Source organism: Podarcis erhardii, assembly GCF_964252035.2.
Source record: "Podarcis erhardii genome assembly, chromosome: 7".
Lineage (NCBI taxonomy): Eukaryota > Metazoa > Chordata > Lepidosauria > Squamata > Lacertidae > Podarcis > Podarcis erhardii.
Genome location: NC_138511.1, coordinates 82,155,578 through 82,181,253, shown reverse-complemented (window position 1 = coordinate 82,181,253; position 25,676 = coordinate 82,155,578). Strand labels below are relative to the sequence as shown.

General features: G+C 47.0%; 1 protein-coding gene across 1 annotated transcript in view; it reads right to left on the bottom strand.

The window, feature by feature from the left end:
• GRIK5 (glutamate ionotropic receptor kainate type subunit 5) overlaps nt 1-25,676 on the bottom strand; it is an 87,411-nt gene that overhangs the window by 49,785 nt on the left and 11,950 nt on the right. Inside the window, exon 2 of the mRNA XM_081868772.1 lies at nt 3,375-3,510. Within this exon, the coding sequence (XP_081724898.1) occupies nt 3,375-3,459 (85 nt within the window). The 5' untranslated portion in view covers nt 3,460-3,510. The remainder of the gene's footprint in view (nt 1-3,374; nt 3,511-25,676) is intronic.

The window sequence follows — 25,676 nt, the reverse complement described above, 5'->3', positions numbered from 1 at the left end:
ATGAAAAACGCAACCATTTCCTCCAGCTTCGGAAGACTTGAACGTACAACATGCAGCAGCCACACAGTCAGCAATCCCTAGCTGAGGTTTGTCTGTTATGGATGGATCCTGCCCTCTCTAATCCTGCCCTAAGGGGCCTTTACCCTTTCAGCTCTCACCGGAACAGAACTGCTGGGGAACAGAGATAGGATGGGCCTTGCTGCCAATTTGTTGGGCAAAGATATATCACTGCCTCTGTTGTTTTATGTTTGGGGGGTGTTGAATGGTGGTGCAGTGTGGGGTCTCAATGGAGAGGGTCTGGAGTTTATCTCAATCCCTCAGTGAGAGCTAGAGTTGGGGGTGCAGCAGCCTGTGCGAGTGTAGGGCTTTTGCCCATGGGACACACATTTATATGTTGGTCATGGGTTGTATCCCGCAGAATGCTAGGTACGTAAGCATCTGACCGGCACAAGGATTTCTGCTTCTGCAATAGGCTCCCCCTCTGCATACACTGCCTTCCCTCACATCCTTCCCCAATTCTGCTCCATGGGGTTGATGAATCGCTTCCCTTTAAAGATCTCGAAGCAATTTTGCAGCAGAATCATCAGCAACTGGGGGAAAAGAACTTCACACAACTCCATACGCAAAAACTATTGTGATGAAGAATCAAACAATGCTTTCGTATGTAAAAACCATTTCAAATCCAATACATGAGCAAATCAGGTGATCCCTACTGAAAAGGATTGCTGAAAAGGGAAGAACTTCAATAAATGCCCCAAAGAAAATAGAGGTGACACCTGTCTGACGTGTAGTGGGAGGGAGTTCCAAAGGGTAGGAGCCACCACACTAAAGGCCCTCTTCCTGCATCGTATGGAAGGGACCTCCTGATGAGGAGGTGCTCACCTGCAGAGCACATTGATCAATCCTATTGCATGGTCTGCTTGGGATTCCTGCATTGCAAGGGGTTGGACTGGATGATCCTTGAGGTCCCTTCCACCTCTACAATTCTATGATTCTGTGATTTAATGGATTGTGTAGAGCGAAAGGCGATTGAGCTGGGGGTGTTAGCAGTGGCAGCGGTTCTGAATGTAATGGTCTTTAGCGTACTTGTTACAGTTTTGTTGTGTAATTGTTTTTATTGATTATCTGCTAATTATATTTTCTGAGTTGTGCTGTAACTATATAATGTTCTGTCGGTGCTGCTTCTGTTTATTGCTTGTAAGCCACTTTGGGGTTCATTTGAATGGAAAGCGGAGCAGAAAGGCAATCGAATGGGATCAATAGCGACTTTCGCGCGACCCCACGAAATGTCTTTCCATTCCCCACATTTTCCCTGTTCTGATTTATTCCCCCTGCGGCCACCTGGACGCAAGGATGGAGAATGGAGCCGTCAAACGGCTGCCAGATATTTAAAGTGCATTCAAACCAACAAGTGATGTTTTGCTAGAAAGGCACAAGATAGGAGCTGGAGCTCACAGAGTTTTCCTGTAAGTTTGCTAGAGAGACCTCTGTGAGAAACATTCCCAATGTGCCCTGAAAGGGGGTCTGAGTTGCCATATAACTTCTCCTACCTGCCTGGGCTCATCCTCTTTTCTCTGATCTTACTCTTCCACCTTCATCACCAAGCAGAAATGTGAGAACATTGGCTGAGTCTGACTCCTATGCTCAGACTCCATCTTAAGCTAGACTAAAGTTACCGTATTTTTCCGTGTATGAAAAATAAAAAATATATGCAAAAAATTGCGGGTCGTCTTATACACAGATAGTGGAAAGGTAGGACGGGCAATTGGTGGTTGTCGTGAGCAGGAGATTGTCAGTGGTGTTTTTGTTGGAGATTGGTGGGTGCTGCAAGGTCCGCTGGCTATTGGCTGCTGTGGCAGTTGGGTGGGCAATTGACTGTGTTGGTCCTGTGATTTTTGGCAATCCCCCCCCCCCCCAATGCTCAACAACTCTGGGCAATCTCCCTCCATTTTCTCAATTTGGAGTCCCAAAAAAGACCCTGTCTTATACACAGGGGCGTGTTATACACAGAAAAATATGGTATGTCTTTGTAGCTGGATTACCATTTTAAGCCTGCCTGAACAAAGCTACTGTATCTGTTACTCTTCAAAAAAGAATTAAGAGCGAGTAAATATTATTTTTACCTTTTACAAGACTGATTATTGTTTTAAGGGGGAAAGACCAGGAAAACCCAGTCTTCCGTAAAGCATCCCGAGTTACTTAAACCCAAAGGCTAAAACTGGTTTATCTAAGCCAGTGTTTCCCAACCGGTGTTCCGCGGCACACTAGTGTGCCGCAAGACGTTGCCTGGTGTGCCGTGGGAGGGAGGCGGGCGAGTCCGGCGGCGAGAGGCGGGGCGGCGGCGGCGGCGAGCACACGCGGGGCGGCGAGCGAGCTCCCTCCCAAATCCCATCGCCGCTCGCCTCGGCCGGCCGCCCCGTGCCGCCGCCCCAAGCCTCGCGCGCCCAGCGGGAGCTCCTGCCGGGTGCACAAGGCTTGCAGACACTCGCCCGAAGCACGGGGAGCCCTCCGGAGGGCTCCCTGTGCTTCGGGCAACAGGCTGCCGCCCCAAGCCTTGCGCGCCCGGCAGGAGCTCCTGCCGGGCGCGCAAGGCTTGCAGACACTCGCCCGAAGCACGGGGAGCCCTCCGGAGGGCTCCCTGTGCTTCGGGCAACAGGCTGCCGCCCCAAGCCTTGCGCGCCTGGCGGGAGCTCCCGCCGGGCGCGCAAGCCTTGCAGACACTCGCCCGAAGCACGGGGAGCCCTCCGGAGGGCTCCCTGTGCTTCGGGCAACAGGCTGCCACCCCAAGCCTTGCGCGCTGGGCGGGAGCTCCTGCCGGGCGCGCAAGGCTTGCGGACAGCTTCCTGAAGCCTGGAGAGCAAGAGGGGTCAGTGCGCACCGATGCCTCTTGCTCTCCAGGCTTCCGCGAAAGCCTGCATTCGCCCCATAGGACGCACACACATTTCCCCTTTATTTTTGGAGGGGAAAAAGTGCGTCCTATGGGGCGAAAAATACGGTACTTTCTTTGTGTTTATTTGATGCCTATTAAAGAGAGTTACTTTATATATAGTCAATATAGGCACAGAGTTAATTTTTTAAACATTTTCTAATGGTGGTGTCCCTCGAGATTTTTTTCATGAAACAAGTGTGCCTTTGCCCAAAAAAGGTTGGGAAACACTGATCTAAGCGTCCCCTTTAAACTGCAAAAGGATGGCACTCACAAATATATACCTAACAAATATATCCTTTCCAAGTGTCTATCCACATCCCAGCACCAACCCAACCCAGTCAGGCTGCCCTCTAGCAGTGTTGCCTCACCCCTAGAATCCAGCCACCCACAGCATCAGCCTGGTAGATCAGCCCCCCACCCCACCCCGTGGATGTCCCCCACTTACCCATGCGCAGAGACGACAGCACCTCTAGGCTCTTGTGGGCGAAGCCGAGAATCAGCAGCAGCAGCAGCACGGGCAAAGCCGGCATCTTCTACCCCTCCTCATGGAGAAAGTTCGGCCGTGGCCTCCGCGCTGCCACCTGCAGGAGGGGCAGGAGAAACACACCCGGTGAGGCACATGGAGCGGGCACACAGAGTTTGGCACAGCGTTCCCTTCTGGGCACAGCCATAATGATCCCTTGCAGTATAGCTTGGGCAGAGGGGGCTCGCCAACCTGGGAAGGTAGCCCATCTGGGAGAAAGAAAACTCTGGTCCTTGCGAAATATCGTCAGGAGAAGAAAAGTCTAAGTAAACCCTGCACAGATCTGGAATGGAGTCCCTAAGGCGGTTGGATGGCTCTTTGTACGCTTCCCTCCAGAAACTCCTGCAACCAAGCTGGTACCAAACGCCTTGCTCTGCTTTCCTCTGGACCATACCAGCAAGGCCAAAAGGGGGTCTTTTTGTCTGGGCAGCCCCGGAACTCCATACACACTGCCCAGGCTTGCACCCCGGGGTGGTGACTTCGGTGCTGCTAATATAGCAGCCTGACTTCACCCCCAGAGGTGGACTCTACTGTCTCCCGAGACACACGGATGCCAAAAACAGCAGCATAACACCTGCTGTTGAAGAGGCTTTTGAAGGTCCAAACAGAGGCACCACATCCTCCCAGTTGAAAGCACATCCTCCCAGTTAAAAGGAGGTGCTGATCCTGGTGCTGAGCCTCTTGCCCTGTTCCTCCACTGACCCCCTGTCCTCTTGCGCCCACTGCCTGCTGGATCCAGCAAAACTCCTTTTGCTCCAGAACAGGGAAGGAGAAGGGTGGACCAAAGGTACAGCGGCGGATCGGGGCAGCTGCACGTCTGTGCCTTGGTGCGTTTAAAAAAGGTGAAGGCAGAAGACCAGCAGACGGTGCCAGCATGCAGCAAACTCCACCAGCTACCAGGAAGTTGGCATATACCACGTCAGTCCATTGGTCTATCCAGCTTGGAACTGCCTACACCAGCCTTCTCCAACTTGGTGCCCTCTGGAAGTTTCAGACTTCACCTCCATAGGATACCAGACTGGAGAAGGCTGGTCTACAACCACTGGTAGAAGTTCTCACCGTTTCCATTGGGAGATTCCCAAACCTACTTGGAGATGAAAATAAATTTGTCCCCTCCAACATCTCTCCAATGAAGATAGGGACGTCCTATTCCATAGTCTCCAACATTTCTCAGATGAAAATAAGGACGTCCTATTCCATACCCTCCAACATTTCTCCAATGAAAATAGAGACATCTTAAGGAAAAGCCAACAAAGGTCCGTATAGTTAAAGCTATGGTTTTCCCAGTAGTGATGTATGGAAGTGGGAGCTGGACCATAAAGAAGGCTGATCGCCGAAGAATTGATGCTTTTGAATTATGGTGCTGAAGGAGACTCTTGAGAGTCCCATGGACTGCAAGAAGGTCAAACCTCTCCATTCTTAAGAAATCAGCCCTGAGTGCTCACTGGAATGACAGATCGTGAAGCTGAGGCTCCAATATTTCAGCCACCTCATGAGAAGAGAAGACTCCCTGGAAAAGACCCAGATGCTGGGAAAGATGGAGGGCACAAGGAGAAGGGGACGGCAGAGGATGAGATGGTTGGACAGTGTTCTTGAAGCTACCAGCATGAGTTTGACCAAACTGCGGGAGGCAGTGGAAGACAGGAGTGCCTGGCGTGCTCTGGTCCATGGGGTCAAGAAGAGTCAGACACAACTAAAAGACTAAACAACAAAGGAAAAGCGGGACATTCCGGGATCAAATCAAAAACTGGGACGGCTTCTGTAAACTCAGGACTGTTCTTGGAAAAGAGGGAGACTTGGAGAGTATTTTGGCCCCTCCGGGACCCCGCCGACTGCCAAACCTCCTCTCTGCAGCCCATCACCCCCTTGTGGCCACCAAGTCCAGCACTCCCCAAGCTCTGGGCATCCATCCAAGGCCTGGTGCTGCAGAGGGACCAGCACATCCTCCGCCCCCTTTGCACTTGACGCTGGTCCTGCTATGAGCTGAGTCAGCAACACTCCCCACCCGACGTCCTCGCACTGCGTTCACCTTGAGCATTAATATTTATTTTCGCTCAGCCTCGGCCGGGCAAACGGCACAGCCGAGGTTCGCCGAAGGGGAGACGCGTCAGACTCCGCTGCCCCTCCCCTTTCCCCCAGGGTGGGGCACGGAGAGTGCTGTAAGTGGGGGGCTGGGGCGAGGAGGGCGGGGAGAAGGGTCAGTAGCTGGCAAAGGGGTGCTGCACTTCGCAAGCTCATTTTGACGGTGGGGAGGAAGATTCCTGAAGATAAGAGCCAGGAGGAGAGGGAAAAATACACCTCCAGCTGAAACAGCAGATTATTTCTAAAACGAGAGGCATGCATGATCAGTGCTCAGAGGCACTGTTTCTCTCAGTACCAGTTGCTGGAGGGCAAACAACAGAAATGAGGGCTCTGGCCTTCAGGCCTCCTTCTGGGCTTCCCAGAGGCAACTGGCCAATTGCTGCTGGAAGCAAAGCTCTCGTTGCATTCACATGGAAACGCCCAAGCCCGTGTTGCTGGTTAGCAGAAGAGGGAACACCCCTCACCGCAACAGGACCCAACATTTCTCCGATGAAAATAGGGACATCCTATACCATCTTAATTTTTATTAAGTTGCCCCAGCCACTCTGGGCGGCTTCCAACATGTATTAATACATATAATCAAGCATTAAACATTAAAAAAAACCACTTCCCTATATAGAGCTGCCTTCAGATGTCTTCTTCTAAAGGTTGTATACAGTGGTACCTCTGGTTGCGCACGGGATCCGTTCCAGAGGCCTGTTTGCAACATGAAAAGAGTGCAACCCGCAGCAGCGCATCTGCGCACGCGCAGGTTGTGATTCGCCGCTTCTGCGCATGCACGTAATGTCATTTTGCACTTCTGTGCATGTGTGAGCGGTGAAACCCAGAAGTAACCCTTTCCGGTACTCCCGGGTTGCCGCGGGATGTAACCTGAAAGAACGTAACATGAAGTGGATATAACATGAGGTATGACTGTAGTTACTTATCTCCTTGGCTCGGGGGGCAGGGGCGTATAACACCATACCCTCCAACATTTCTCTGATGAAAATAGAAACGTCCTAAGGGAAAACAGGTCAAATCAGAAGCCAGGATGGCTTCAGTAAATCCGGGGCTGTCCCTGGAAAAGAGGGACATTTGGAGGGTCTGCCACAGTGGTGCCAGGGCAGAAAAATCAGGGACCAATGGAATTCTCCCTTCTCTGCTCCCCCTCCAAGCTGCAGCAGCCTCCGCAGCAAAACTGGCCAGTAGCAAAGGTGGATTTGGGTGTCTCTGCATCATATCCTAAGGTTAAACTTTGTAAAGATGCCATTCAGGGGCAGGGAACCTCCAACACACAGGTCACTCTCAGTGTGCCAGGGTGTCCGATTTGGCCCACAATGCCACTTGCCCCAAAGTACAGCCACCTGTCAATCAGCTGGCATTACTGGGTTTAGTCCAGCTGGGTGCTGCTGCTTTGCCAGCACGTTCCTTGAAGCAAAAGGACAAGACGGTTTGCATGTTTCCTTATCCCTTAACACAGGGCTGGAATTTGAGCTTTGTTTTGGTTTTTGGTTTTTTGTTTAACGGCAAACAGAAATGGAAGAGGGAAGCAAGGAAATGGCAGCCCTTCCGGGAACCTGTTGCTCAAAGCTAGAGTGTCATCTTGCCCCTGGCAAACTCCAACTCAAATGAAGGCCTGAGCATTACGCTAGGCCTTTTACACTGCAAGGGAAGATGCTATCTTTTCCTTACTCCAAATTAATTAGGGATTAATTTTAGCAAAGGGCTCTGAGCTGAGCCCCAGGACCAACTTTCAGCTGCAGGGTCTTTCTGAATTCAATTTTGTTTTGGTTTTTTTAATGCCCAACATACTTATTGGTATTCCAGAGCTGACTGGAGAAAAGAGTGCCTGCTTCTAAGGCAAACCCACATAGCCAGAGGGGTGAGGAGGCTTCGCAGGGATGAGGGAAGCTGGAAGGGTGCCTTAGAGATCATCCAGTTCAGCCCACTGCTGATGCAGGAAATTAACAATTACAGCACCCTAAAGAGGTGCCCTCTCCAGCGTCCATTTCGGAACCTTCAATGATGGATAGTCTGCTACCTTCTGAGGCAGACTTTTTCACTGCTGAACTTTCTCAGGAAGTTCTTCCTCATTTTTAGTTTTAAAAATCTACATTCTTATCATCTGAACACACTGGTTTCAGGTTGTACCCGCCGAAACAACAGAAAACAAAATTGCTCCATTATCTCTGTGACAGCCCTTCAAATAGTTGAAGATGTGGATCATCTCAGAAGAGCCGGAGTGTAAATTTATGTAAGGGATGCAGGTGGCGCTGTGGGTTAAACCACAGAGCCTAGGGCTTGCCGATCAGGAGGTTGGCAGTTCGAATCCCCGCGATGGAGTGAGCTCCCGTTGCTTGGTCCCAGCTCCTGCCAACCTAGCAGTTCAAAAGCACGTCAAAGTGCAAGTAGATAAATAGGTACTGCTCCGGCGGGAACGTAAACGACATTTCCATGCGCTGCTCTGGTTTGGCAGAAGCGGCTTAGTTATGCTGGCCACATGACCCGGAAGCTGTACACCGGCTCCCTCGGCCAATAATGCAAGATGAGCGCTGCAACCCCAGAGTCGTCCGCGACAGGACCTAATGGTCAGGGGTCCCTTTACCTTTAATATGTTAAAAGTTGTTTAATTTTATTATTTCTCCGTGAGCTATTGGGTGGTTTGGTTTTTTAAAAAAGGCTGCATATACACTTTCTACTCCCTCTTAAAAACCGAAAGGTCTAGGTTAGAGCAAAGGGGAAGTAAACATGGGTGTTTTCCCGGTGCTGCTGCACTACAACTCCCATCACCCTTGACTAGGGCAATTCTGGCTGAGGCTGATGGGAGTTGTAGTCCAACAACATCTTGGCTTTTTTTTTTTATGAGATTGATTTATTCTTCTTTTTAAAATGACAGACAGGCATTCAGGGGAGACCCGTGGAGGAAGCGGAACCCCAGCAGCCAAGGGTGCAAAGGCGCAAGAAGGGTACAGCAGCAAGCAGGCAGATAGGTTGCCTTAACACGATCAGGAACTGCTAGCAGGGACACCCCTAGACAGCACAGCACCCTGCTAGGAAGCGTTGTGGGGGTACTCGCAGCCACCGCCGAGTTTGGCTAAGAGGGCTCTCTCGTGCACCACGTGGCAACCGTTGCCAGGAAACAGGAAGCTGCTAAAAGGATGTTGCGGTTGCTAGGCAGAGCCACCTGCAGCTTGGCTCCCCTCTCTCACCTCCTTGCCCCTCCAAGCAAAGGAGGGAAGTCCGTACCCATCCAAATGTGGCTTGGAGGCATGGCAGCGCTTCTCCTGCAAGGCATGCCCTGTGCTTTCTTCCGAATCTGGTGCATCACATATTGACACTTTCTAAGGAATGAAAGTCAGCGACGGGCCGGGAGGTGGAGAAAGGGGCAATTTGTTGTGCAATAAATTCTCCTCGTTTGTCACGCACGGTCCTTACATTGGTGCAGCTAGGGAGGAGGGGTAATTTTGCTAATGCAGGGGGGGGGGGACTCTGTGGTCCTGAGAGGGTTGGACGAATTCAGGGAGCTATTGATGGCTACAAGCCATGATGGCTGTGCTCTGGTGCCAGTTGCTGGAAACCACAGAGTGCTCTTGAACCCGGGTCCTGCTTGAGGTTTCCCACAAGCATCCACTGTAAGAATAGGAAGCCGGACTAAGATCAGCCGTTGGCCTGATCCTTCTGCCCTAAACATGCCCATTTTCCATCACCAGGCCCTCTTCTGTGGACAATGCAAAGGGACTTCCTTCAAATTAAGAAAGAAAACAGGCAGAGATCCGTAAAACACTAACAGATTTGCTACAGAAAACGTCTTTTACATTGGATGTAACAGACTGATGTGGCTACGCAGCCCTCCCTCTGGAATAATAAACAGACGTCTCCCTCCCTGAGTAGCAACAGCCAGCCATTTCCCACACACTAAGAATTAAGGGCCAACAGCAGATGCGGGGGACCTTTGACCTGCCAGAGGCTGCTGAACTACAACTCCCATCAGCCCCAGCAAGTACACCCAATGGTCAGGAATGATGGGAGTTATGGCTCACCAATCTCTAGAGATAGCTTTTCTCAACCTGGGGTCCCCAGATGTTGTTGGACTACAACTCCCATCATCCCTAGCTAGCAGGATGAGTGGTCAGGCAACCCAAGGTGTGTATAAACCAGCCCATTATTATTATTATTATTATTATTATTATTATTATTATTAACATTTGTATACCAACCTATACCTGTAAGTCTCTGGGTGCTTCACAACACAAAGTTACAGTATACAAAGCACAAACTGTTAAGTTGTGGGTGAACATATCAGATGACACAGCGATTCTTCAAACAGCTCTTGTTTATTCAGAGGCCAGAACAGAACTGAACTGAAGGGTTCAGTCAGTCTGCTTATATAGAGCTCCAGTACAACGTAACTGTAACAATTTTCTAAAACTATCCAATCACTGAACGTCACTTTCGATCCCTTATCTGCATAACTATCTACAGTATCCCCCTGCTGGCCCAGGGTGAGAACTTCAGTACATAACACAAACTACATAATAAAAATAAACAAAGCACAAAATACTTAATAAAAAAGATCAAAACATAAAGGCAGCAAAATGTGGCGTTTCACTCAGTGAGCTAACTCCTTCTCCCAAGCCCATTGCAAGTCATTCCCCAGAGAACTCCATATGTCTTTTCGCTGCTGATTCTTGCACTGCTGACATCAATTGTCCGTTCTGTGAAAGGATCTCGTCTTGCGAGCGAACCTTCCCACATTTCCCTACTGGGCTGTTTTTCTCTAAGTCAGTGACCCAGATGCTTCCAACATCCAGCACAGGACCTTTATGCCCCTTCCTCTTATTCTTCACTTTCCTCTTTTCAACATAGTCTTCCAGAGCAGGGAGGTTCCCAAAACTTAGGCCGAGCGCCTCTGTCTTTCCTGGATCTTTGCAGATCAGCCTAGTGTACAGAGGTAACATCCGTATTCATTGCCCTGCCTGCCACTGGCATGTGGCCCCTGATAGGCTGGCCAGAAGGGAATATGGCCCTCTAGCTGTAAAAGGTTCCATATAGTAGTTATGGAAAGGGGACTTTCCAACAGGTATAGTTTGTCATGCAAGCTACACCTGCTGAATTAAGTCTTCTACACATTATAGGTGCTGTCTGTTTTGCATCAGGATTACCTTTGGGCTCTGTTTTTTATAATAATAATAATTATTATTATTTATCATTTATACCCTGCCCATCTGGCTCGGTTTCCCCAGCCACGCTGGGCGGCTCCCAACACAATATTAAAAACACGATAAAACATCAAACATTAAAAACTTCCCCATACAGGGCTGCCTTCAGATGTCTTCTAAAATTCAGATAGTTGTTTATTTCCTTGACATCTGATGGGAGGGCGTTCCACAGGGTGGGCGCCACCACCAAGAAGGCCCTCTGCCTGGTTCCCTGTAACCTCACTTCTTGCAGGGAGGGAACCGCCAGAAGGCCCTCGGCGCTGGATCTCAGTGTCCAGGCTGAACAGTGGGAGTGGAGACGCTCCTTCAGGTAGACTGGGCCAAGGACGTTTAGGGCTTTGAAGGTCAGCACCAACACTTTGAATTGCGATGGGGAAAGTACTGGGAGCCAATGTAGGTCCTTCAGGACTGGTGTTATATGGTCTCGGCGGCCACTTCCAGTCACTCCCAGTTAGGGCCAAGGTATTTCCCTGCCCTGCTTAATCCACATTTCATGAACACCATCCCCATTTTTTTTTTTTTTTAATTTAAACTTTTAAAGCTTATTGCTTCCAGTAGTATTCCTGCACCACAGCTAAACCTCCGCCCCAGACGGGAGTCACTTACTCCCAACTCAACTTATAAAAGGGACAGGATTGCCAGCCTGTCCTCTATATATTGCCTCTGGCCAACCCTTCTTTGCAGACCCGAATTCTTGGATTCTGCACTCAGGTGCTGCTTAAGAGAATATTTAATGCCAAGTTCCTCCTCATTGACTTGCATGAGTGTCGTTCATATTCACAGCACATTTGGAAAAGCAATATTTGCATCAAAGTTCAAACAGTAACAGACACACTCTTTTCTCCACCCCATGATACACACAGGCGCTCGGCAGTCGGGAAAATGGAGAGTCTTCACTCAGTGTGTAAAAGCGGGGGCTCCCAATAAGATTTATTATGGGGCAAATAGGAAACGCCCTGTTTCTGAATTCTGACACCCGTGGACCTTCCTCGGCCAGCCAGATCATAAAGACGGAACCTGCGCTTGTCTCCCAGGTCAGAATATCAGGTCCAATCCCTACTCGAAAAACCTAAACATGACCCATACCCCCAATAGCTTTCACAATGTGGTGAAGGAACTCTGGGGTTCCTCAATAAGAAATTCAGTAACAGCAGGATAAATTCCCCGGAAGTCAGTTTGCCGACCATGGTGCAAAACTGCAGACACAGGGGAGTGTTGCCCTTACATTAGAGGACACTTTCAGTGCCTGTGGGGCAACCCAAGAGAGGCACCCATTGCCTCATGGGAACTGAGAACGCTCCCAGAATTCTCTGCAACATCGAACATCAAATTCTCTGCAACATCAACCATGACACACAGGGGCTCCTGGAAGCCACCCAGAGTGGCTGGGACTACCCAGTCAGATGGGCGGGGTACAAATAAATTATGATTATGATTATGATTATGATTATGATTTTATTAGGTAGGTAGGTAAAACTTGTGGGACGCGGGTGGCGCTGTGGGTTAAACCACAGAGCCTAGGACTTGCCGATCAGAAGGTCGGCGGTTCAAATCCCCGCAACAGGGTGAGCTCCCGTTGCTCGGTCCCTGCTCCTGCCAACCTAGCAGTTTGGAAGCACGTCAAGTGCAAGTAGATAAATAGGTACCGCTCCGGCGGGAAGGTAAACGCCGTTTCCGTGCACTGCTCTGGTTCGCCAGAAGCGGCTTAGTCATGCTGGCCACATGACCCGGAAGCTGTACGCCGGCTCCCTCGGCCAATAAAGCGAGATGAGCGCCGCAACCCCAGAGTTGGCCATGACTGAACCTAATGGTCAGGGGTCCCTTTACCTTTACCTAGGTAAAACTTATCTAGGAAGAGTTTCTTGAGGGTAAGAGTTTTGACAATGAATGATGCCACCCAGTGGCATGCAGTGAAATTTTTCATTGGCGAACAGTTAGGGCCAGATGGTGGGGGACCGCCATCATGAGCATGGCTTTGTGACGTCCCAATGTTACATGCGTGAGCATCACACCTCCCTCTCTAAGCTAGACAGAAGCTTCCTGGGCTTTAGGAAGGAGGTGCCAGGGCTCTGACAGGATGCTGGAGCCCTCTTGCCTCCTTCCCAAAGCTGGACGGACTTTGGGAAGGTGGTGGGAGGGTTCATGGACCCATCAGAGCATCGCGCTTCCCTCCCTAAGCCAGGCAGAAGTTTCCAAGGCTTTGAGAAGGAGGCACAAGGGGAACATTTAGGGGACTAGCCTAGTCTCCCTAGTCCATTGTCCGCGCACCGCTGATGCCAACACTACGAGTTGTCTCCAACTAAGTCCTACTCAGAGAAAGCCCATTGAAACGAATGTTTCCAAGTGACATCCTGCCAGCCAGGTCTGATATTCCCACATAAATTCAGTGGGCAACGCTTTCTTCATGCAGGGGAAGCATACTAACGCCACTGAAAGAAAGTGGAGGAGCAATCCACCAGCTCCTCTCCCCAGCACTTAATCTTTAGCTAATCAAACGCTAAATGAGGACTTCTCTGAAATCAGGACAAATATTTACACCGCGTATACGCAACAAGAAACAAGTAGTCGGAGCGAAACCTGAGAGAGTGTTTTGAGCCCAAAGTCCTGTCAGACAGCAAAGAAGAAGGCCTGCTATGGCGGCCAAGGAGCTGAAACTGACAAAGAAGGACAAAGTGGTCACAGACTTCTTCCTGTCAGAAATGTCAGCTCAGCCTGACAGACTCTGAACTAATCTAACCACTGGTTGGAAAGATGTTTTAAAGCCTCTGAAAGATGGAGTTACTATAGTCAAAGGCAGCCTTAGCAAGGTGGTTCAGACAGCCATTGAAGCTGTGAATCTAGCTGTCAAACAGGTGGGAAAACTGAAATTGCTAGCGCATAATACTCTCAGCCCGTAATTACACTTAGAGGAGGTGGGAAATGACCACTACCGCTTGAACCTAAAAGTGAGCAGATTAGCCAAGGGTTCTGGGCGTGAAGCTGTAATACCCTTCATGGCAAAATGGCTGACTAAAGTGCCATGTTCAGAGGGAATCACAGAATTCAACACTGATGCGTTGTATAGAATTGGTCCAAAAGGATCGTTGGCCTAGAGACCTAGTGATCCGCTTCAGGAGTCTTGCAACTACAAGATATCTCCATTTGCAAGCGAGTATACAACCTGGAAAAAGTTATACGGCAAGACAAACCACTGTTATTTCTTTACAACTGGTCCCGATACGTTAAGGCACATTGGTGAATTTCACCCCTACACAGAAAAAATGCAAAAGGCAGGCATGAGATATTGGTGGGGTGATCACCACTACAGGTAGTGTCATGCACTGGGCAATCCACTCATAAGGAGATGAGGAACTTATTCTGTTTACCGTATTTTTCGCTCTATAAGACGCACCAGACCACAAGACGCACCCAGTTTTTGGAGGAGGAAAACAAGAAAAAAAATATTCTGAATCTCAGAAGCCAGAACAGCAAGAGGGATAGCTGCGCAGTGAAAGCAGCAATCCCTCTTGCTGTTCTGGCTTCTGGGATAGCTGCGCAGCCTGCATTCACTCCATAAGACGCACACACATTTCCCCTTACTTTTTAGGAGGGAAAAAGTGAGTCTTATAGAGCAAAAAATACGGTACTTAACTCGGACTCCTCATCCCCTCTCCTTCAACAATGCAGATCCCATGATGAAGAATCAGACACGGAAGAAGTCTTCGGGAGCAGGGGGGGAAATTAGGCATCAGAAGGCACATGTTAAGGTTAAACTATAGAGCCTAGGACTTGCTGATCAGAAGGTCGGCGGTTTGAATCCCCGCGACGGGGTGAGCTCCCGTTGCTCAGTCCCTGCTCCTGCCAACCTAGCAGTTCGAAAGCACGTCAAAGTGCAAGTAGATGAATAGGTACTACTCCGGTGGGAAGGTAAACAGCATTTCTGTGTGCTGCTCTAGTTCGCCAGAAGCGGCTTAGTCATGCTGGCCACATGACCCGGAAGCTGTACGCCGGCTCCCTCGGCCAATAACGCGAGATGAGCTCCGCAACCCCAGAGTCGGACACGACTGGACCTAATGGTCAGGGGTCCCTTTACCTTTACCTTTAAGAGATTTCCCCTCCAATATATTTCACCAGGTACATTCAAAGCATAAGAGGTAGCAATACTATTTGCTAATTTAACTTTTCTCCTTTAGCATAGCTCAAAGATACGGAGGAATGTTATATTTTTGTCGCGGGCTATCAAGGCAGTAAAAACATAGCATTGTCCCAGCTCCCCTTCTTGGATAAAACTTTTAAAGTGTTGAAAACATTCCAGGGGAGGTGGTTTGAATCCAGCGAGGCATTTACAGCACAATAAAAAGGGAAGGCTGCTCCAAACAAATGGGAATGCTCAGGAAACCCTAGAAGGAACTTTGAAAGACTTCATCCTAATGTGTGAAATTGCACCTGTTTTTTTGTTTTGTTTTTTTTTACCCCTAAAGCTAAAATGTATACACATGAACAGCTTACATCCTACCATCCCCTGGATGAGTTGAAAAATTAGGCAAAAACTGTCTGCCTGGAAGTGTCAGATTGCGTCCCTGTATGGGTTACTGTCAAACGCCAATCCTGCTCTGCTTGCCTGCTGGTCTGGAGCTGCCTGTCACTACTCCTGCAAAATCAGGTGGAGGTGGGAAGACTGGGTTCATCAATCACAGGGTATTTTGTAGTGAACTCCTGCTGCAACCTTTCATCGTCGACCACTTGGGATGCCATGAAATTGGCCATCAGAGGAGTCTGTATCAGTGGAACGTCAGCCATCAAAATAATCCACAGGAGCAGAACAAGAATGTCTGGTGAAGGAAACTGGAGAACTGGAACTTAAACATGAAAAAGAACACTTCTTTAAGAACAGGCAGAATTAAGGCTGCAAAAAACTCCCACACAACTAATGTATGTTAATCAGAAATACGAATTTGGTAGAGTATCTGCAGCTAGCAAAGACGACAGGAAGGATAAGAGGCCAAACGAAACAAAAAGTCTATAAGGATTGGAATTTTTTAAAAGAATACTTAAAAAACTATGGTATAAAATGAAACCTCTTGGCCGAATTAGACTGAACCTTGCACGGTATAAATATAGTTTGTAGGGAAGTTAACAGAAACTAGATATGAAATACGTAACTGTGCGGTACAAGATAATCAACAGATAAAGTACAGTGAGACTAATTGGAAGTCATTTTTAATTTCTTGTTTTATAAGTTCTATAACTGTTCACATCATTGGAAGTATAAATGATGTCAGTTATAATAATTGTGATGTTTCATATATTGTTATTGTTTGTTAATTTATTGTTTGTCTATTTGACTGTATGTTGTTGGTTGGTGGGTTTCTTTGATTTCCTCGCATAAATGTATCTATTTTAAAACAATAAAGATATACAATTGAAAAAAGAGGGGGGAAAGAAATACAAATTTGGCAGAAAATTTCTCAATTACTTGCAAACCAAATTGAAAAGAAACCAAGATCTTCTCATACCAACCACTCAATATTCTCAGTAGAGAGGTTACATTAAGTAATATGTCTGAATGTTGAATGTTTATGTCTAGAGACAAGGGATAAAACAAACACAATTAGCTGTACTGCTGGATAGTTATTGTATATTAGTATTTGTTTAAAAACCAATAAAAATTGTGTGTTTTTTAAATAAAAACAAACAAAATAGTAGAAAAATTGGTTCTGTACAGAACCAGAAGAGGAAGCTTTGCTTTGCCCATAGTGAAATGAGCAACATTTTTGCAGACTTCTATACAACTCTATGTTCACCCAAATAAAAACAAACAAAATAGTAGAAAAATTGGTTCTGTACAGAACCAGAAGAGGAAGCTTTGCTTTGCTCATAGTGAAATGAGCAACATTTTTGCAGACTTCTATACAACTCTATGTTCACCCAAAGAACAAATGGTGGTGCTATAAAGATATTTTACTACAAACAACTGGTATTCCACCATTGGCTGAAAAGCATAAAGTATATCTAAACCAAAATATCTCAAGCAAAGAAGTGATTGAAGCCAACAAGAAATTAAAGAGTCATAAATCCCCAGGCACTGATGGCTTTAGAGCAAACTTTTATAAAAGAAATTGGGGGAGGGGGACCAGCCCCTCCTCATCTGCTAACTTATTTACTGACCTCATGTAACAAGGTTCTATAACTCCTTCATGGTTCTGTTCTAAGACTGTGTTACTCCCCAAACCAAGGAAGAATGCCAAATTGCAGAATCATATCAGTCCATCCAGTAGCAGCCAATGAGGCGGCCAATTCAACACTCCCACCTTCACACCCTCACCGGGACAATCTCCTTGAGCCTCGCTCCCTGTCCTCTTTGTAAGCTCCAGCTGTCTACACTAGAATCAGTTGATTCAATTACAAAACATATTCTACCAGACCAAGCAGACTTTATGCGAGGGTGGCAAATACCTCACAGTATTCGCAGGCTCCTTAAATGCACTTTAGCAAGAATCACAAAACCCCCGGCTATTCTTTCTTAGGCTTTGACAAGACCAGCTGCGATTTCCTGAAGACACTAAAGACCAAAATAAACATGGGTGATTCCTTCATAAGGGCTGCAATGCTCATTCTGTGGCTAGGATCAGAGTAAATTCTTTTGTTCTTAATCAAGTTTCATCATTGGACCACTGAAGTGTGGGTGCTTGCTGACCTCAGCATCTTAGCATTCGCCGTGGAATCCCAAGAGCACTTGGGATCCACACCACTGTGAATTTAGGACTATTTGGGAATCAGCATGTTACTCTATCATGTCTCAGAGAGACCGGGAGCGTAGGCTGCCTTTGCATTCTGGGTAAATTGCAAGGGATTGGCCGGTGGTGCATCCTTCTGGGACCCCAGGATCTACTTGATAATTGGACAGCACCAAAACCTTCCTTCCTTGTCTGGGGGAAATAGGCCAGAGTCTCCCAAGGGGGTGGCAGCAGTAGCTGGCTCCCTACAGTGGTGTTGGACAGCTGGACACAAGGAAGAGGTGAAAGAGGTTTTCCTGAGTCCCCCTTCTCTACGAAAACGTTTTAATATTTGGCAAAACATGCTTCTTCCCTTTATACATGGGAAGTGTGGAAATTAGGATTGGAAACAAGATCCAGTGTGTGGAGGTCTGGAAATCCCTCATCTACAATTTATTTTGAAGCATTTCAACTTAAGCACCTTATAATCCACAACCGAAAGGATAAGCTAGGATGGTGCTCCTACTTCCCTCCCATTCCCCCTGAAAAACACACGTCTCTAACCCTTGACTCAAGATCGGGGAGGTCCTGGTTTAAGAAACCATCACCACCTCCATCTCCACTGCTACTGCTTGCTAATAAAAAAAAAAGGTAAAGGACCCCTGGATGGTTTAAGTCCAGTCAAAAGTGACTATGGGGTGTGGCAGTCATCTCGCTTCAGGCCGAGGGGGCCGGCGTTTGTCCACAGACAGTTTTCTGGTTCATGTGGTCAGCATGACTAAGCCACTTCTGGTGCAAAGAGAAACCATGACGAGTGCCAGAGCACATGGAAACGCCGTTTACCTTCCCACAGGAGCGGTACCTATTTATCTACTTGCACTGGTGTGCTTTCGAACTGCTAGGTTGGCAGAAGCTGGAACAGAGCAATGGAAGCTCAGCCCATCACGCAGATTTGAACTGCCGACCTTCTGATCAGCAAGCCCAAGAGGCTCAGTGGTTATCATCCCCATTTAAAATATAAGGATTAGGAAGCAAGCTCCCACTTTGGGGCAATTAAATAAATGAACAGGCACCAAGTGTGACTTTAGATTACTTGCACTGTGCTGCACGAGTGACCCAAAATTTTACTGCTTTTGAGACACACGCTAAATGCTTTCAATGATACTCTCCGCAAAAAAAATGGTTTCTAAAACATGCAAGTTTGCACTTGTATAACGTTTGGGTTTGTTAACAAGGCACCAAAATAATGTGGAACCGTGAATTAATTTTTGTCACCACTGGTGAGAAATGGGCTACCACGGGAATGAAAAGGCCACAATGCTAGAATCACAAATAGCACAAAATCTGAATGTTGGGGACTAGGTAGAGAAATTGGCACCTACCTTCACATGAGGTAGCACTGCCCAATAGTACAGGTATCCTAGATATATGTATTTGATGAAATAATGTGGTAATTGGCCAGTCCTTCACTATGCCACCAGCACTGGAATTATTAAATTTATTGGAGAACATAAGCCATAATATTTTGTTTAAAGACCTAATATTACTTCTCTTAGCAGCTTGTTGATTGCAAATAGCACATAAGTGGCAGGTCCTAGGAAAGACTTTCAATGAATTATTGGTACAGCAGGGTTAGGGCTCACCAAACAATTTACTGTTTGTACAGTGAGTTATACCTGTGCTGGAGCCATACCATCCGCATTACCCGAAAACTGTAGGGAGCCAAATGCACCTCTGAGATCTACAACTTAGGAGCTGCCACAAAGAATGCCTTTTCATCCACCGCCTACAAACTTCTGAGGAAGGTAGAACAACCAAGAGGATGCCCTCTGCTGATTTTGGCACTGGGCACGGTCTGGAGAAAAGGAAGCAGTCCTTTTCAGGCTCCTTTTCAGAGCCTGGTACAAACGATGGCGTCCCAACGAATCTGGAGCACAGGCATCCAAATTTGCAATCTGGGGACTGCTTCTCTCTTTAGAGCTGCCAACACAAATGGTGAGGCTTGGGCCCGAGGCGTCCTCAGCCACCGCCGCCGCCACTGAGCAGCAACAAGGGGGAGAGTTGGAGAAGCAAGTCCTTGCCTGAGGGAGATGTGAAGCAGCCGCCAAGGACGGAGGCAGTGCTGTCAGTGCTGTCGTATGGACGCATAGCTGCCCACTGCTCAGCTTTGCCCTATGCTGCCCGGTGGTATCCGTGACCCCTGCGTTTGTCAGTGAAGGGCACAGCTCACCAACCAAATCAGCAGCTACCCATCTCCACGGCGCAGACAGAGCCTGGCCTGTTTGTGTCCACCTTGTGCCTAGGAGAAATTAAGTTCAGTTCTGTTATGTACTGAGTTGAATAGGATCCAAAATGCAGCAGTCTGATTGATCCTAGAACAATAGGATCCAAAATGCAGCAGTCTGATTGGTTCTAGAACAATAGGATTCAGAATGCAGCAGCCTGATTGGTCCTAGAACAATAGGATTCAGAATGCAGCAGCCTGATTGGTCCTAGAACAATGCAGCAGTCTGATTGGTCCGCAGGAGCCACCCAATCCAGCTCCAGGTGGAAGTGAATCCACAACCTGATTGGCCTACAGGAGAATCCCGGAATTAGCCAATCACGTGCAGCCCATTGTGTAAATAATGTATATAAAGCAGATATTGTGGGGGAACTTCCATTCCTCCTCACCACTATGAGCTGAATAAAGAGCATGAGATCCACTCTCGACTCAAGTTCACATTGAAAAGGCGAGGCTTCCTCGTTCACCCTTTCCAAAATGGCTTCTCCCCAAAGAATTCTGGGATCTGTGGTTTGCCGAGAGCTGCTCGGAGATCCCGGTTCTGCTCCTAGAGTCACAATTCCCAGAGTTCCCTGTGAAGAGCGATTGACTGCTAAGCCATTCCGGGAACTGTAGCTCTCCGAGGTCTCCTAACAACGCTCAGCACCCTTAACAAACTACAGCTCCCAGAATTCTTTGGGGGAAGCCATGCCTGTTTAAAATGCTCTAATGTATGATGTGAATGTAGCCTTAGTTAGACGGTACCACTACAGGCGGGTTGGTTGGCTGATAAATGGATAACCCCAGCGGAGCCAGTAAAAAGATTAATATGGGATGGCGGTGGAGGCAGAATCAGGTCTGCTGTTGTTGTATTAATCATATCACTGCCTTTGTGTTCCTTCACAGCAGGGTTGGCCTAGTGGGAAAGGCTGAATTGTTTGTTTTCTTGACCTAGGCAGCTTTCATTGTGATGTAAATTGATACACCAGCCTTAAAGGGCTTTAAATTACCACATTTCATCCCTTTTTATTAAAAAAACAAAACAAACAAGCTACAGTTTAAAGTGCTGTTAGAAAATCTAGCAAGAAGGCTCCCCGGGAGACATCCAAGCCGAGGCTGTGAAGACGGACGAGGAGTATAGGTTTGCTGGGTTCATTGCAGGACACCAGGACAGCACTGAAGGAATAGCAGGTGGGCATGCAAGGTTGCCAACTTTACTTCTGGCAGGGCTCCTGCGACTTTGGCAGCTGTGGGACGAACAAAACATTCAAGAAGCAAAGCTTCAACTGGCAGGGAAAGGCCGTGGCGAGAAAAGCCTTCACGCTTAACTCTTTGCTGGTTATACAGGTGTTGAAATGCACATGAGCTCTGCCAGAATGTCGCCCACAGGAAGAAAATAGTCCAGACTCAGGGCCAGACCCAGGACATTTTGTCACCTGACGCAAAGAGCAAGATGACTTCCTTCTCCATTCTACGTACAGAAGTCAAATCTTATTCAGGACTGGTGATGGGATAGCATCCTTTGCCACACCTGAGGCGGCCGGCTAGTTTCGTGCCTCAGGGCATAGGCAAACTCGGCCCTCCATATGTTTTAGGACTACAGCTCCCATCATCCCTGACCACTGGTCCTGTTAGCTAGGGATGATGGGAGTTGTAGTCCCAAAACATCTGGAGGGCCGAGTTTGCCTATGCCCGCTGTAAGATATACCTTTATTACTGTTTATTTACTCAATTTATATTCCCATTCTATGAATGGGGAAGTGCCATTGAAAAAGCCCTATCACATATCCTCCAACTGTTCTCTGATGAAAATACGACTGCCTGTTGTCTCCTGGAAAAGGTGGGAGACAAAGGGGGATGAGCTGGGTTTATGCCCCCTGAGCATCCATCCCCCCCCCAAAAAAAACACCTCAAAAAATATTACTCTGTTCCTCCCACTGGCTCTCCCCCGAGGCAACCAGCACAACTTTCGGCATCTCGTTGATTAAAGTTTTACACAGCACTTTTAACGCGCAAATCGCTTTCCGCAATATTTAATTTGTCCTCCCACAACCCCGTGAATTTTCTATATTTGTTCCCACTTAAGCAGGTAACTGAGGTTGAAGAACTCCATGCCTAAATATAGGGATTTAGTCATGTAGGGACTGAGCGTTCGATTGCTCAGGTTCAGGGTGTAAATTCAGAAAGCCCCAAGTGGTCCAATTTATCCCAGGACAAGCGGCAGGTAAGGGAAATTGCAATACTCCATTCTCCCCCTTTAAAAAATAAAAACAAAAGTCTCTACATATATGCAAAACGAGCATGTTAGGCAGAAAGGTTAGATTTAGCTTCTCTGTGACCTGCTAGGGAGGATTCTTCCTGCCCATGAGGGATTTTTTAAAAATGGACCCCCACCTCAAACATAACAGCACACTTGCAGCCCAAAATAGTACAGTCCAAAGGAAGCTTTACCTCTTGATTATATTAAATGGCCCTCAGGAGGGCAGAGCAGATATACACACACATACACAGAGAGATAAATATGTGGTACATAAAGATTTTGTTACCCACAAGGAGGTTTTTGCAGGAGACAAGACAACAGACCTTCAGCTTATGAACAAGATAAAGGAGGGGAGATAGAGCAATAAATAAAGCGAGGAGCTGCTGTTTAATGTGAGTAGGTGGGAATGAATTAGGGTTCTCTGACATTTTTTTCTATTTATAATACACGGCTTAAATTCTCCTTCTATTGTTCACCCACATTCCTCTCTGCCCCCACCCATCAACTCTTTCTCTTTCTATCTATTTCTGCCTTGGATGTCCAGGTCTTCCCAAGGCAGGTCACAAAAAAAGGGGAAAACCATACAAGACGTCCCTGCATAATTAACAAACAGGAAAATAAAGCAACAACAAAGAGATGACAAAAAAACCAAAACCAAACCCACAGCTGACAGAGAACTTCTAAAGCTGCTTAAAAAGGTTAACAAACAAACAAACCAAAACCCTGGAAAAATTAGAAAGCTCTCTGCCTGGCAACAAAATAATTTCAGCATAAACAACAGGCTAGCAAAACTCCAGGAGCATAGTGTTCCAAAGAAGGTGTAAAAATAGGATTTTACTCCACAGATTCTTTGGATAAAGGCCGTATATCAACAATTTATAATATTTTGGTCCAGAACCTTTCTACATTCAGCTTTCCCTGGATGTTCATGAGTTCTAGAGATATAAGAGAAGAAGAATTCCCTCCCTCTATTTTTCGACTTCCTCTATTTCACAAATAATTTTTATAAACTTTCTGTCATGTGTCTATTATTGCACCCAGGTCGTAAAAAACCAAACTTAATGGAAACTTGGTTTTTTCTGCAATTATTGGACAGGGTGCTCGTGGAAAAATTAACCCACAAACCACAAGAACAAAGAAATACTGTAATTCCAACAAGTTTTATGCTGTTTGGCTCAGTTTTATTAGATATGCCTTGACAAAACATGCCAGCATCTCACAGCTATCTATGGAAAGTCACTTAAGTGTGATGGACATTTTGATTGGAGTTGCTTTCAATACAGACATGATATATTGCACTCATCTGTGGGGGTTGGAGTTGTTTATGTTGCTTATACTTGAAATTTAATAATAAAAAAGCTCTCTTTTTTAAAAACCATTCTGAAGAGGCACCCCAACCAAAAAGACATTATCCACAATTTGAGAGAGCCTTCGGAGACTTAGGATGCACACACGATACCTTTAAAGTACATTCAAAGCACATTATTTCCCTCACAAAGTTCTGAACATTATGGTTTGCTAAGGGTTGCTGGGAATTCTAACTCTGTGAGGGGGGAAACTACATTGCCCAGAATTCTTTGAGGGAATGAATGTCATTTGAATGTTCTTTAAATGAATAGTGCGTACACAGCCTGGAATATGCCTCTCTCCTTTGGTAGAATATTGGTTTTTCAGAATATCCACTTTCATGGAAGTTTTTCCACACTGATCTGTCTGCTGAAGAAACTTTGCACTATTGAGGATTCTGCTGCCTGAGACAAAATATAAAATATAAAATGGTGCACCCCCCTGTTCCCCCATACAACTCTTAAAAGTGCAGGAACCCCATCCTTTTCTTTTCTTTTTTTACATCTGATTACTCTAACAACCACCCAGCGAAGTAGGTCAGACTTCACTGTGGCTCTGCACAGTTGCCCAAGGAGCTTCATGGCAAAGATTTGAACTCAGGTCCCAATCTGACAGAAATCAACTGCATGTGGAAGGTGACCCTATGAGAAAGGGAAATGGTGCTGAGGAAACCGGGGAAGAGGGGAGACAAACCTGTAGGGAACAAAACAAAACAAAAAAAAAGGTTTTCTGGGATCTGTTTGTTTTTTTTTTAAAAAAAAGAATAATTGCTTTAAAAATAATTTTAAGTCATTCTAAGTGTATCCACACCCACACCCACACAAACACACATTTATATCCCACCTTTTCTCCAGAGACATCACAGTGGCTTACACACTTCTCCCCCAGTCCATTTTTGTGCTCACAACAACCCTGTGAGGTAGGTCAGGCTGGGAGACGGTGACTGGCCCAAAGTCACTCAGTGGGATTCTGGGCTGGGTGGGGATTTGAACCCTGGTCTCCCAGGTCCTAGTTCAGTAGTCCTGCACTTGAACCTCTACTCCACACTGATATACATATATTTCATACTCACACATACATATACACACACGCGCACACACATATTTAAATGGTTAATCTAACCAATTAATCATTCTGCTTCCCCAGGTTGAACTGGCTTCACACAGAGCTTGCATGCAGGTAGGGCTGCCAAAAGTCCAGGTTTTCCCGGACACATCCAGGAATCGGGTTGCAAAATGGCACCCGGGAGGATTTCTGCTGAATTGGCAAAAATGTCCAGGAAAACCCAGACGTATGGCAAGTAGGGTGATTTTTCTTTATGGCAACCCTTAATGCAGAGGGAGATTAGTTAATGGGGGACAGTAAAACTTGTCTGCCATTACTGATCTTGTCCCTGAGGAACCCCCAGTATGAACCCATGGATTTCCCCGAACGCCATTTGAGAAAACCACTGGGGTGGATCGTCTTATTACCTCAGCTGTGCCCACGAAACAAGACAAGGCATAAATCTGGGAGTCTGCTCTTTATGGGTGCCCACAGAGCACATAATTCAGACACAAGCTAGAGGGCATCTTATTTGTGGCTATAGCTGTGCTGTTGTGACCAGCTTGGGGCTTCAGCACTCGGTCATCGTGTTTGTGAGATAATCCTCATGTGTGCCCAGAACCGTTTTTCAGAGACATAGAGGCAGCATGATAGAAGAATTGCTGCCTGCGGATGCACAAATTCATTTTCCTCCCGGTCCCACTGCGATCCCCGGTCAAAGGAGCTTCGAATATCTCTTCCCTTACTTTCTATAATTCATTCTGCTTCTAGACACAGCACAGCAAGAGACGGAAGATCTGCTCAAGTCCTTCTCTGTTGCAAACCCTACCGAATTCCTTTTTGGCTTTACAAATGCCACACAATATATCGCTCACAAGCTTTTGAACCAACTTTCATAACCGTAAGGCAGGTGTGGGGAACCTGTGGGGAACATCCTGAAGTTGCTGGACTACAATTCCCATCAGCTCCAGCAAGCATGGTCAAGGATGATGGGAGTTGTAGTCCAACAGCGTCCAAAGGGCTTAGGTTCTCCATCTGTGAGCTAGAGACTAGCACTGGGCGATATAGTGATATATAATGCAAAACCGGTTTTAAGTCCATATTGTGATATCGGTTTCATAATTTTTGACCTGGCAATATATTGTGAATCATAGTGTGTGTGTTTGTTTGTGTGTGTGTGTGTGTGTGTGTGTGTGTGTGTGTGTGTGCTATGCAAAAATCACAATGCGAGAAAAACCGTGAAGCTTGCCAATGCCTCTATGTAGCTCTATCCTTATTTCAGATATTGTGATATATCGGTACACAATGGAACGCTTCGGAAGTCGAAAGTTTCGG